General features: G+C 43.8%; 1 protein-coding gene across 1 annotated transcript; it reads right to left on the minus strand.

Annotated features, from left to right (window-relative positions):
* Positions 1-4,809: 4,809 nt before the first annotated feature.
* Positions 4,810-14,556, minus strand: LOC144270398 (glutamine amidotransferase-like class 1 domain-containing protein 3, mitochondrial). The gene is made up of 4 exons (XM_077826860.1): positions 14,449-14,556; positions 10,058-10,229; positions 5,648-5,849; positions 4,810-5,002 (listed from the first exon to the last, which is right to left on the minus strand). The coding sequence occupies exons 1-4, from the start codon at positions 14,554-14,556 to the stop codon at positions 4,810-4,812; spliced, it is 675 nt and encodes a 224-aa protein (XP_077682986.1).
* Positions 14,557-14,626: the final 70 nt, after the last annotated feature.

Raw genomic sequence — 14,626 nt, forward strand, 5'->3', positions numbered from 1 at the left:
TTAAATGATCTCAGGTAGCATTCTGGGTGTAGGATAAATATTGACTTGTTTGTTGATTGTTTTCATGTTCCAATGTGATAACTTCATTCCCCTTTTAATTGCTTCCAAAAAGGCAGGGGAATAGACTTTCATGAATAACAGGAAATATTTTTTAAAATGTACTTTTTAAGAAGGAGCCAATCCCAGAGACTGATCCCAGAAACCCAGATCCAAATCTGTTCCTGGCACATACTTAGGCTCTGATCCTGCAATCAGATCCATGCTGGTGGACCCTGTGCCCATGCAGAGACCCATTGACTTCAAAGGGGCTTCATGCAGGGTACATCCATTCAGAGCCAATTGCAGAATGGGTTCTTATTTGTCTGTAGCATACACCTAGAAAGTGAGATGCATGTATCTGAGACTTTTTAAGTTAATTTTGATTTAGCCCAGTGTGGGAATTTGAGGTGTTTCACTTTAGCAATGGGAGAGTCCCAGTGCAGTGAATTGGTATAGAAGATGCATTGCAGATGGTGAACTCTGTCATCACCCTTCCTGAAGTACACACTGATTTGTTATCAGTATTTTATCCTCTGGCCTGATTTTGCACTCTGTTTTGGGAAATACTGTGTTTATTTGTTATATCCATTGGCGCTAATTATTTTCTGTATCCCAATAAAACTTGTTTATAACTTTTTCTCTTCATGGATTAGTTCTTTTCACTGCTTTGGACTTTTCATCCATAGCATGATATTCCACATAAATGTTTCCCTTTTATAATTTTATAATTTCATGGATGAACTTTGGTACCCAAGCCTACTGCATTGTGGATCTCCTGCACCCCACAGAGAGTGATTCCGGGGCTAGTGGGAGAGGACTCCTGCTTTCTGTATGCTAGAGAGTAACTTGGAGAGCAAAGACTGTAGAGGCACAGGGTCTCCATACAGCTCACTCTGGCCACTGGCAGTTCCCTTGAGATCCATGCATAGCGTCATGGTATTTAATACTAGGGTTTTTGCATGAGGCCTTAAACGTGGAGTGTGACATATTGGGCATACGTCTGTGTCAAACTGTGAACTCCCTTTTGTTTTGTGAACACCATTTCTGATTGTAACCTTCATTGTGGGCTTCCCTTTACTTGTAACCTCCATATTGGATTAAGGCACCCACTTTGTGCTGAAACCCAACCTGGCCCTGACAAGACTATCTGTTCTAGATGCTGTCCTGTTCACGCTGGGCTGTAGGACACTTCAAGGAGGGCTAACAATGAGAGAGCCATTAAGGGCCATCAAAGTTGAATGACTCTTTACTTCCTAGTGGAACAATGGGTTTTCTATCAGTAGCGCCATTGACTTTGAATGACTGTCTACCCAGAAGCCTCTTGTGGAGCTGGAGCCTGGAATTCCTCTAGATGAAACACATGGGCAAAAAGGGGGCAAAGATGGGTGCTTTCGAGCCAGGGGCCAGACCACTACCGCATGCCAGATGACCAGGCTAAGGAGAGGAAAGGCAGGAAGGACTGTCTAGCCTATGGATTCTGGCCAAACCTAGGATTCGCAGGAAGGGTGAGATCAGACTCAGGGTGTGCATTTAGGACTCATTTCTTTTTTCCCAAAAATCTGTAATTCTCTAGTGCTTTCAAGGTTAAAAGCATCTGTAGATAAGAAATTCATTTGCTAAGCCTGTGCTCCTTGCTTGCCTGCCATCTAGCCCCTGAAAGGGTTAATCAGGCTCAGAATGGTGGAACTCATATCTAATGTGTATAAACAACTGTGGGCTCAGGAGGGCCGAGACACTGGTTTCAGGGATAAAGTGTCGGGCTGCAGAGTCCCACATCCCAAGGAAGGGATTCAGACATGAGGCCTGTGCCTGGGAATGTGCCTTAAAGACTCAGAGCTAGGAACAGCGACCAAGGTCAGATCAGACCCATTTGGCTTAAGAGCACGTAGGAATCAGAGGTTGGGTCCAGTCACAACAGACTAGTGTCTGTCCAGGGAGGAGGGCTGCACCACGTTACGACATTGAGGTCCTGTCTGGTCTGTATGGATATTAAAGGCAGTTTAAATGAGAGCAGAGGTTTGGCCCTGTGATCTTTGGCCAAAATCTCCCTTCATCTCCACTGTGGTGCTGTGTCTTGTTTGCAGGTTGGGTCATCCTCTTCCCCAGAGATGGTTGCATTTCAGAGGGTGCCATATGTATCTAGTTTGCAAAGCACTCCAGGATCCTTTGGAATGCAGATTGCTATATAAGTGGAAAATATTTAGTTAGCAGAAAGCAACCAAAATTCCAGAAGCTTATCTATGGTTTTATATCATGTGCAGCACTTCTCAAGACCAGATTTATGGGGGATCATTTTGGATCTGCTAAGTCAGGACCTCTCTAACTGTGGCTGTCCATTCACCAGTTGGCTAAAGAAATTAAGATACCCCTAGAAGTGCTAGCTAAGTGGGGGTGTATGTTTGACCACATTCTGGGAGGCCAGTTTGTGGTTGTATTATTTGAATTTGTTTCTATGAATCGTGTGTGTGTCTATACTAGGTTTGTCTCCTGTAGCACAAAAGAAATTCTAACAATGGTGCAGGCCCATTGCTATAGACTGTAATCAGGTCACCGGTTAAGCTTCTTGCCTTGATTGTTTTCACAGGGCATGTAACTGGTAGTTCCCTCCATCCCCATTCTGCTGGAGCAAAGGCGAAGCAATGCAATGCACAGTATTCATTAATATAATGTGAAATACAAAAATAAATTCTGGTGTTCAATCAAACAGAGGCCAGCATATATAAGATGTTTGTAATTTTATTCAGTAGAAATGACACGTTTTTGAATAATGAATAATGAATACCAGCTCATCTCTAGTTATCAGTGTTGTTAGGGTCTCTTGGGAATACAAGCCCCGCAGTGTCTTTCGAGGGAATCTAAGTCATCTAAAAATTAAATACTCTTTCCCAACCATAGATGACTGAAAGGGATTTAGACTAGGGAAGTCTAACTTTGCCTGGATGAGGAGGAGAATGATGGACTCTGAGGATGGAGCTTTGTGCACACATTTTCTTGGGTTGGCTTCCAAGTTCCACAGAAAAAGTCAAAAATGAAGTTTTGATAGGAAATAGCTCCCTCCTTAGAGGTTTTACTGTCTATGTCCGCATGTCTAAGAAACTTTCAAAGCTTACATTCCATCCCGTTTCCGAGGGACTGAAGCATTATGTTTGTGTGTGACACCCCTTTATATGTTGGCAAAGATGCATCATATCTCAGAAGGGAAAAAAGCCCATTAGTATCAAAATTCTAGGACTTTAGATAAACTGATGGAAATTTCAGGTCAATCCCTCGGAGTCTGGAACAACCCAGAAAACTCCTCTGCCATATAGCAACCTAATGACAATTGCTACGTGTCAGGCCACTAGAAGCAGCAGGCGCCGGCCCCCAGCTCCAGTCCCGGGTTCCATCCGTGCCATGGCAGGCGCTGGCCACAGCCACCGATCCCCAGCCCCAGCTGCACAGCAGTGGGTTCCAACCATGGGGCTTTGGGTGCCAACCCCTGGCTCTGGCCACAGGGTAGCAGGTGCTGACCCCCAGCTCTGGCCATGGAGCTTCAGTTGCCCTCTGGCCCCTATTTCCTGCTGTGCGGTGGCAGGTGCTGGCCCCGGGCTCCAGCCATGTGGCTTTAGCCCCTGGCACTGATCCCCTGCCCCAGCTGCACAGTAGCAGGCGCTGACCCACAGCTCTGTTCCAGGGCTCCGGCCACATGGTGGCAGGAGCTGGCCCCAGGTGCTAACCCCTGGCCCTGGCTGTGCAGCAGTGAGTGCTGGCTTCAGCCATGCAGGGTGCGCACTGATTCCTGGCTCCAGCCATGCATTCCTGGGCTCCAGCATCCAACTCTGGTCTCTCGCTGTGCAGCGGCAGGCACTAGCCATGGGCGCTGAATGACAGTTCTGACTGCATGGCAGCGGGCTCCGATCCCTGGTTCCAGCCATGCAGTTCCTGTCCATAGCTCTGCGTTCTGGCCACGGGCACTGAGCCCCAGCCCTGGCTGCAAGGCAGCAGACACCAGGCCCTGGCTCTGGCCATGCAACAGTGGGGCTCATCACCCACCCCCATCGCCCCAGGCCCCTGCTGCCTCCCCTGGCCCCGCATCCATCCCACCATCGCCTCCCCAACTAGGGCTTAATGGGTCCTGGGGCTTTCTGAGAAAAGTGATATTAACAAACATGGAAGTATCACTTCTGCCAGCAGACTTACTAGCTATCTGTGAAAAGTAATACTTCCATGTTTGTTAATATCACTTATCACTTTTCATAGCCTCCCAGGTAGCTACTAAGTATGCTGTGATATTAACAAATATACGAATATCACTTTTCACAGCAAGCCCCAGGACCCACTAAGCCGTGGATGGAAGGTGGGGGGGAGGGGTTAAAGGGGGAGACAGCATTGTTTTTGTTATTGAGTCTGCCAAAAAACCCTACAAATACACATTATAATGATTTGGATGTGGATCTGTGCATATTTAATTGTTTTTCCTAAAGTTAATTTAGTATTTTATGAAAAAAGTGTCCGTGCAGCCACCAGTGAGAGTTGGTGGCCGCACTCTGAGGCCACCAAAATTTTTGTTGTGAGAACCCCTGGTCTAGATTTCTCCCTCCTTGGTAGCTAGCAGCGGTCCAATGGGAAAGGGCCTAGTGATATTAGAAATAAGCTTTGCGGCTCAAGGGTGTAGGGAGAAGAAGAGCAGTGGCCCACTCTCAGTGGCTGCTCTCCATCGATATGTATCTGAAGTTTATTTCAGAAGACTTGGATTCCCATAATTTTCCAACATGTTCTGTATTCAGGCGTTCAGGCAAGTTTCAGCACTTCTTTGATCATCTTTCCAATACCATCATAGACCTCATGGACTGGGGCGTTGCACATGAAGGCACTGGTTGTCACCAGCTTGTTGTTCACATCCACATGAATCTCACCTACGTGTTTGTTCACGTGTTTGCAGCCAAGTTCCTTCATGGCCTCTGCAGTCTTTGCATAGGGCCACCTAAAGGAAGAAGTGAGAAAAAACCAGGTGCGTGTAGGTGATCCTGACACAGAGAGATGCTGCCAAGGCCTTAGATGGAAAGGATCCTTTCTCATTAGGTGCCCCACAGCAGTAGCTAGGAGTCTGCCATTGCTAAATAAATACCCCTCAGGTAAGAGACTACTGTGTGAAAGACAGTGTGTACTGTGGCAGAGAAATTCCTCAGAAGTCAAGGAATTAAGCAAACTTTATATGCTCCCTCTTCCTCACTAAAGTAATCAAAAAGTCTCAGTAAATTTAAACATTAAGACTTTAGCGTCCCGTGGTAAAGCTACAGGAAGCCCACCTCCCGCCATGTACCTGTACTGGGTTATTGACCAACTCTTCTCAAACAAGTTAACTCTCCCTCAAACAGCAGATAGCACAATAGATTTCCTGCCACTGGGATAATTCAGCCCCAGCTTTGAGGCCCTTTACTGCTATGTTCTCAGCCTGATTAGCAGAGGAGAAGAGGTATCGCGGCAGTATGTACCATAAATGACACAATGAGCATTGTGAATCAATAGCCTGGTGTCTTTCCTACCCTTGGGTTGTGAGAGAGGTGGACTGGTGTGCTGCGTTGATCCTTCAGGATCAGATTTTGCACTAGGGCTCTGCGACACTTACTTCTCACATTCTTTGTCCTGTCCAACTGTCAGCTCGCATCCTGGGAAGATTTTGGCTGCCAGGACTGGGGAGATGCAGCACATGCCAATGGGTTTCTTGGCAGCATGGAATGCCTTCAAAGTGTCCTCCACAACTTTAGAGACCGTGCAGTTCTTCCCCTGTGTTGCCCAAGTACTGAGGTTCTTAGCCACTCCAAAACCACCTCAGAATAGGGAAACAGGTTAAAAATAGGTGATTGTTTGAATATAGGATTTTTTTTTTGCCAACTCAGCTATTTCACTAAAATGCTTAAGTGGACTTAGTGCAGTGTGGCATTTATCCATGGTCCAAACATATTTCAGTAAAACCTCAGCAAGCCACCACATCCTCTGAATACCTGCAGCTCCCTCTTAGGCCTGGCATAGCTAAGTCAGTTAGGAGTATTGGAAAAAAAAATCACACTCCTGACAGATATAACAATGCCGGCAAAAAAAAGCAAAGCAAAGCAAAGCAGAGACAGTTCCACCAGCTGACGAGTACCTTATTCAGTATCGCTTATTTAATTCAGGCAACGGGTGTAAGCTGTCCTGGCACCAGAACTCTTTTGCCAGTATAAACTGCATCACTGCTACATGGGTTTGCTGATATAGCTCGACTGGTGTAGCCATACTGGCAAACTAGTACAAACAAGGCTGTAAGCCTTACCTGCCAATTACCGGCCAATAGAAACTGCAAAGAATCCTCGTGGTCTCTAAACAGAGTTCATCTGGAGATGTATTAGTGCTTTATTCACCAACCCATTCTCTTATTTTTCTAAACTTATGGTGCAACATGTTGCCAAAATAGTTCTCCTAATTAAATCCTCATCTAAGGTCTGATCCTGTGCTCACTGAAGTCAATAGCCACACTTCCATTAGTTACAACAGGTTCAGGAGTGATTGAGCTTTTTGTCATTTGCTCTTCCATTACCCCTCTGTGATTCTCCTGTCTGTGCTAATGGCTGTACCAGGTACATCTTGATGATATTGTCTACGAAAGTCAAGGAAAGAGAAGCATGGCAGGTACTGTGGTGGCCCAGAAGTAGTGTGGCCCACTGACTAGAGCACTGAGGGGGTCAGCAAACATGTGGACAAGGGGGATCCATTGGAAATAGTGTACTTAGATTTCCAGAAAGCCTTTGACAAGGTCCCTCACCAAAGACTCTTACATAAATTAAGTTGTCAGGGGACAAGAGGGATGATCCTTTCATGGATGGAGAACTGGTTAAAAGACAGGGAACAAAGGGTAGGAATAAATGGTAAATTTTCAGAATAGAGAGGGGTAACTAGTCGTGTACCCCAAGAGCCAGTCCTAGGAGCAATCCTATTCATAAATGATCTGGAGAAAGGGGTAAACAGTGAGGTGACAAAGTTTGCAGATGATACTAAACTGCTCAAGATAGTCAAGACCAAAGCAGACTGTGAAGAACTTCAAAAAGATCTCACAAAACTAAGTGACTGAGCAACAAAATGGCAAATGAAATTTAATGTGGATAAATGTAAAGTAATCCACATTGGAAAAAATAACCCCAACTATACATACAATATGATGGGGGCTAATTTAGCTACAACTAATCAGGAGAAAGATCTTGGAGTCATCGTGGATTCTCTGAAGACGTCCATGCAGTGTGCAGCGGCAGACAGTCAAAAAAGCAAACGGGATGTTAGGAATCATTAAAAAAGGGATAGAGAATAAGACGGAGAATATCTCATTGCCCTTATATAAATCCATGGTACGCCCACATCTTGAATACTGTGTACAGGTGTGGTCCCTTCATCTCAAAAAAGATATACTGGCATTAGAAAAGGTTCAGAAAAGAACAACTAAAATGATTACGGGTTTGGAACTGGTCCCATATGAGGAGAGATTAAAGAGACTAGGACTTTTCAGCTTGGAAAAGAGGAGACTAAGGAGGGATATGATAGAGGTATCTAAAATGATGAGTGGTGTGGAGAAAGTGAATAAGGAAAAGTTATTTACTTGTTCCCATAATATAAGAACTAGGGGCCACCAAATTAAATTAATGGGCAGCAGGTTTAAAACAAATAAAAGGAAGTTCTTCTCCACTCAGTGCACAGTCAACCTGTGGAACTCCTTGCCTGAGGAGGTTGTGAAAGCTAGGACTATAACAGGATTTAAAAGAGAACTAGATAAATTCATGGAGGTTAAGTCCATGAATGGCTATTAGCCAGGATGGGTAAGGTGTAGCCAGACAGCCAGCCCCTCCCCCCCACTCTCAGACCAGCATTGCTGGAAACACAGGAGGAAGCCGGAACAGGGCACTTAACATATATTCCAGCACAGCCTTTGAAGCTGTGAAAGCACAGGTGTGCTGCTACAATGTGCCTCTGGGAACATATACAACGATTAAGCTCACAGCAGGCAGAGGCCCTGTGACAGACATGGCTCTTAGCCCCTACTAAATAGCGTGATGCACACACACCAACATCCTAGGTGGGAAAATATTTACCCTGATAAAAGAAATGTCCAGTAGTCAACACTTATTGTTTCTCTCCCTTGCAAGTGTAAACTACTCTTGCGAAAGCTGGCGTCACCCAGACAGACCAGCCTCAATTTGGCATAAGAAAGGAGAAAGAGAATAAAGGAGTACAGAGGTATAAGTAGGGGACCTACAGCACCATGATTTTTGAGTGCTTTTCACTATCTATCTGCTGGTCAGATAAGTGACAGCCTCCCAAGGCTTCTGCAGCTAAGAGGGTCCCTAAGCCTTGTCCCTTATTCGTCTTTCCGCGGAATTGAGTGACCGATCCTGGCTTGGCACCGCTGGAATCGAGAGATGCAAGGAGGGTAAGAAGCACCCACACCTGATCTCCTATCTTTAGTGTACACATATTTTGAAATAGAGCTCTATACTTTGTTTTTTTTCTTTGGGATTGTGGCTTCAGTTTTGTAACTTGTTTGTGTGTGTAACATCTCTACATTTAAATAAGTAGGCACTAGCAATTTTGTAACCACATGATTAGAATCTAGCTTAATAAATTTTGGTAACCATTTGTGCATAAGCCTGACTTGTTTTCTCTGGTTTACTGTAAAGCAGCCAACACAATTAAAGAACCTCAGCCGTTTTGGCTCTAAAGCCTGGCCATTAGGTGAGAGTACTAAGAGCCTAGCATTGAGTTGTGCCGCCTCCACGGGGCAAACTCTTGGGGCACCTGTCAGTCAATCCTGGCTGCCCGCTGCGAAGGAGCTGTGAGCTCTAGCAGTTAAAGTCACGGGTGTGGAGAGGCTCTTAGTGCTGCCATTGGGGCACCTGTCAGTCAGTATTGACTGCCCGCTGCGAAGGAGCTCTGAGCTCTAGCAGTTAAAGTCACGGGTGGTTAGGACCTTGGGGCATCCGTCAGCCTAGCCTGGGCTGCCCGCCGCGAAGGGACAGTGCGTCCTAGCGGTTAAAGTCACGGATGGTATAAACGGGCATAGCTGGCACCTCACCAAACATCCTTGGCCGTCGGCTAACATAAGGAACGGTGTCCCTAGCCTTTGTTTGTCAGAGGGTGGAGAAGGATGGCAGGAGAGAGATCACTAGATCATTACATGCTAGGTTCACTCCCTCTGGTGCACCTGGCATTGGCCACTGTTGGTAGACAGGATACTGGGCTGGATGGACATTTGGTCTGACCCAGTATGGCCATTCTTATGTTATGTTCTTATGAAGTGAAACTCAGGAGGTCTGGGCTGTAGTTCTGGCTCTACCATTGGTCTGTTGGGTGACTTAGAGCGAGTCCCTTCACCTCTCTGTGCCTCAGTTTCCCCATCTGTAAAATGGGGATAATGATACTGATGCTCTCTGTAAAGCACTTGAGATCTACCAGTGAAAAACTCTAGATGAGAACTGGGTATAATTATTTCCTCCTCTTCTCCCTAATAAGTACCTTCACTTCTACATCCAGTTAAAAGAGAAGTCACATCAAATCACTTCTATGCCAAGCAGTCTATTAGTGCAGCTCTCCTAGTGTGCTGCTCCTTTTCTTTAGGGTAACAAATCCTTTTTCTCCCACCCTCCAAAAACCACCACCAACAAAAAAACTCCTCTTCCTGGTGACTCATGGTGGGGCCTCTCCAGTTTATGCCAATGGAGAGCTGCTCCCTTCCATGGGATCTTTAAGGAGATGTCTACGCATCAGCTGAGAGGGTGTTTCTCAGGATAGGTAGGCAGACGCACTCTAGCTCTGCTTGAGCTAGTATGCTAAAAATAGCGTGTGGTCTTGGCGGTTCATGCTAGCCACTCGAGTACAATCCTGCCCAACCCTCTGGGTACAGACCCATGCAACTAGCCTGTGCTGCCCTGGCCACACTGCTATTTTTAATCCACTAGGATGAGGAGAGCTAGTGCTTGTCTGCTTACCCATGCTGGGAGTCCGCAATCAGCCCTACCTGGTATGATCAGGGCATCCAGTTCCTTGACGTTCAGCGTGGCTAGGTCCTTGATGTTGCCTCTGGCGATTCTGGCACTCTCGACCAGCACGTTGCGTTTCTCTTGAGTTGGCTGCCCTTTCACGTGGTCCACCACATGCATCTGCTCTACATCTGGAGCAAAGAACTCCCCCTGGGACAGAAGAGATGGAAAGGTCTGTTATCTTAAGACTAACAGCTGGGTATGGTTCCTAAAAGCAGTATCAGACTTTGTGTAGTGAATGAGGGTGGTTTGGTTGCTGAGTTAGAGGGAATTTGACAACAAACCACAACAGCAATATGCCAGTAGAGCTGAGCAACCCTCTGAGCTCAAATGCCGACCAGTGACCAGGCTATTGATATGATAGTCACAATAAGATTTTTTGATAAGATGATTGATATGATTATCACAATAAGATTTTTTTTTTAACTTCTTGGGCATTGGGTGGACATTTTTTTCAGTGAAAATGCAGATTTGGTGACCTTGAAACATTGTGTGAATTCATGTTGACTGTCAAATTGTTTCAGTGTTTTCAAAATATAACATTTCAAGTTTCTGGTTTGAAATGACTTTTAATTTCAAAATTTCCTTTGATTTTATTTTTTAAATAATTTAAAAATGCGTTAAAATATTTGAAGCTGAAACAAAACATATCAGTTTTGTCAAAAAACATCATCTTGTTTGACCTGAAATGAAAATTTCAACTTTTTGATTTGCCAACAATTAAAAAAAAATTAGGGCTGTCGATTAATTGCAGTTAACTCACGCAATTAACTCAAAAAAGTTAATCACGATCAATCGCACTGTTAAACAGTAGAATACCAATAGAAATGTATTAAATATTTTTGGATGTTTTTCTACATTTTCAAATATATTGATTTCTATTACAGCACAGAATACAAAGTGTATAGTGCTCACTTTATATTATTAATTTTGATTACAAATATTTGCCCTGTAAAAATGATAAACAAAAGAAATAGTATTTTTCAATTAACCTCATACAGGTATTGTAGTGCAATCTATCGTGAAAGTGTAACTTACAAATGTAGATTTGTTTTGTTACATAACTGCACTCAAAAACAAAACAATGTAAAACTTTAGAGCCTACAAGTCCACTCAGTCCTACTTCTTGTTCAGCCAATTGCTAAGACAAACAAGTTTGTTTATATTTACGGGAGATACTGCTGCCTGCTTCTTATTTACAATGTCACCTGAAATTAAGAACAGGCGTTCACATGGCACTTTTGTAGCTAGTGTTGCAAGGTATTTACATGCCAGACATGCTAAACATTCGTATGCCCCTTCATGCTTTGGCCACCATGCCAGAGGACATGCTTCCATGCTGATGATGCTCGTTTAAAAAAACACTCATTAATTAAATTTGTGACTGAGCTCCTTGAGGGAGAATTGTATGTCTCCTGCTCTGTTTTACCCGCATTCTGCCATGTTACAGTGGCCTCGGATGATGACTCAGCACATGTTCGTTTTAAGAACACTTTCACAGCAGAAGTACACAAAGAAGGTACCAATGTGAGATTTCTAAAAATAACTACAGCACTTGACCCAAGGTTTAAGAATCTGAAGTGCTGTCCAAATTCTGAGAGGGACAATGTGTGGAGCATGCTTTCAGAAGTCTTAAAAAACAACACTCAGATGCGGAAACTACAGAACCTGAACCACCAAAAAAAATCAGCCTTCTGCTTGTGGCATCTGACTCTGCTTTGGATCGTTATTGAGCAGAACCCGTCATCAACATGGACGCATGTTCTCTAGAACGGTGGTTGAAGCATGAAGGGACATATGAATCTTTAGTGCATCTGGCACGTAAATATCTTGTGATGCCGGCAACAACAGTGCCATGAGAACACCTGTTCTCACTTTCAGGTGATATTGTGAACAAGAAGCCGGCAGCATTACCTCCTGCAAATGTAAACAAACTTGTTTGTCTGAGCGATTAGCTGAAGTAGGACTGAGTGGACTTGTAGGCTGTAAAGTTTTACATTGTTTTATTTTTGAATACAGTTATTTTTTGTACATAATTCTACATTTGTAAGTTCAACTTTCATGATGTTAAAGAGATTGCACTAGAAAACTTGTATTAGGTGAATTGAAAAATACTATTGCTTTTGTTTTTTACAGTGCAAATATTTGTAATAAAAATAAATATAAAGTGAGCACTGTACACTTTGTATTCTGTGTTGTAATTGAAATCAATATATTTGAAAATGTAAAAAAATAAAAAAATATTTAAATAAATGGTATTCTATTATTGTTTAACAGCATGATTAATTTTTTAAATCACACAATTAGTTGTGATTAATTTTTTAATCACTTGACAGCCCTAAAAAAATATTTCTTGTTCTTACCCAAAATAATATTTTTGGGGGGCTTTTTGAAATTGCCAGTGAACCAAAAAGCCTGTTATTCTCTCAGCGCTAATCTGAGCTAGTGTCAGACAAAGAGATAGGACTGCCCCCAGCCTGTTCATGCCTTTGAAATAAGCATCACCCAAGAGACCAGGTGGATGAGGTAATCTCTTTCATTGGACCAACTCTGCTGGTGAAAGAGACACACTTACACAGAGCTCTTCTTCAGAAGTTGGTCCAATAAAAGAGATTACCTCACCCACCTTGTCCCTCTACTAGCCTGGGACACACATGGCTACAAGTTACAACAACACTGCAAACAAGTATCACCTGAGGCTGTCCTAGGTAAGACTGGAGTCTGGAAATGGCCAATGCTAAATGGGCTCATTGTTTCACTACTCCCATAAAAGCTCCCACACGACACAACTAAAATAGTGACCAAATTCTGCTCTCAGTTACACCAATGCAAATCCAGTATAACTGCTGAAATTACCCTAGTCCAAAACTGATGTAATACCGTGGAAAAATCAGACCCATTGACTTCAGTGGAGCTATACCTCTACACATCTGGAATAGTTTCACACAACTTAAAGGGGTTACTCCAGATTTTCACTAGGGTAACAGAGCAGAATGTGGCCACACTGCTTAGGCTGGGAGGGAAAAAGACTGAGCAGCAATGCCCTTCTCCCCAAAAACCAAGAACAACAGAGGCTGGAATCCTCTTCCAGCAAGATTGTTACAATTTGTTAGATGCTGGATTTTCTTTCAGTTAGAAAGGTTTTCTTCTTTCTAAAGGAGGGTCAAAAGAGAGCTGGAGCTTCAGTTCCCCTGTATCACCCTGGGTAAAAGTTCATTACAGTACACTAGCTCCCTACCAGTAAAGGGAAAAATAGTCCTAACCTTTATGAAGGAAAAGTTATACCAGTTTCCTCCATCAGAGGGCTCCTTAGGTTAAGGGATGAAGAAGGGACCGGCAGCACTCTGAATAGTCTTTCAGTTTTGTGTAAGAGGGAAAGTGAAAAATACAGGAGGAAAAAAACAAGAGGAGAAAATACAGTTGAAGAAAGAGAGAGACAGACACCTTTTTTTTGTAAACAGGAATTGAGAACGTGAACCTTGAAATCTTTGTTAGATCCTTAGCTGATGTAAAAGAGCATTGTTCCATTGACTTTAATGGAGCAACAATCACTTATAGAAGCTGAGGATTGGGCCCAGATTTGTCCCCTGCTGGGAGCAAAGGGTGATCTCAGGCAGTGTTCTTGCACTCAGACAATTTGGCTACAGTTACTAATTCTGTATTACCAGCTTCTTGCTGCCTGCTATGATTTTCTGTTTCAGACTAACTGGCAAGAGCCCTTTCAATGGCTTCTGTTTTTATTTGCTGCTTCAAAAAGGAATTTAAAAAGCAGGTGTGACAGCTGGCCACTTAAAGAAACAGAGAGACAACTGCAGAAGTGAGCAAATGTCTAGGCTGAAAAGAGCACTAGAACTGCAGCATAGCAGAGGAGGACATATTAGGGAAATTGCTTAAAGAGATTTAGATTTTGTATACAATTTGTATACAAAGAGATTTGTATACAATCGAGTCCAGTCAGTCCAAATTCTACTGCAAGAGTTCTGGGTGCTAAAGTGGTGAGCTCTGGATAGAAGAAGAAAGGTATAGAAATAAGAGACTACCTAGAAGTTTTCTAATCACATTCCCATAGTGATCAAGTTTCTGGGTACACAAATACAAGTACAAGTACACAAATCTGGGTACAAGTACACAAATCTTGATAGATAGACAGTCTCTTATCTAGATTTTTGTACTGCACCCACCACCTGATCACTAGGGCAATTTGATTATCTCAGCAGCAGCTGGAAATAACACCTAAGGAAACTATGACTTACTGCTCCAATGATTCCAAAAATAATTCCTGCAGTGGAGGAGATGGTAAAGAGCAGCCCAGGGCAAAAGGATATATAGCCAAGATAGACCTGGGCCCCAGAGCCAGAGTGCTTCTTACCTGTGCCCCCTCTCTGCTGAGATGCACCAGCACGGCAGAAGACTCATGGATTTCACTGCCGTCATACACCCCGCAGCCGGACAGAACAATGGCTACCTTCTTGCACATGTTCAGACTCAGAGTAGGTGGATTCTCTGGGAGGCTGGAGTTGCTGTGTCTCTCTGTTCACTGCCCTGAG

This window comes from Eretmochelys imbricata, chromosome 9, assembly GCF_965152235.1.
Source record: "Eretmochelys imbricata isolate rEreImb1 chromosome 9, rEreImb1.hap1, whole genome shotgun sequence".
NCBI lineage: Eukaryota > Metazoa > Chordata > Testudines > Cheloniidae > Eretmochelys > Eretmochelys imbricata.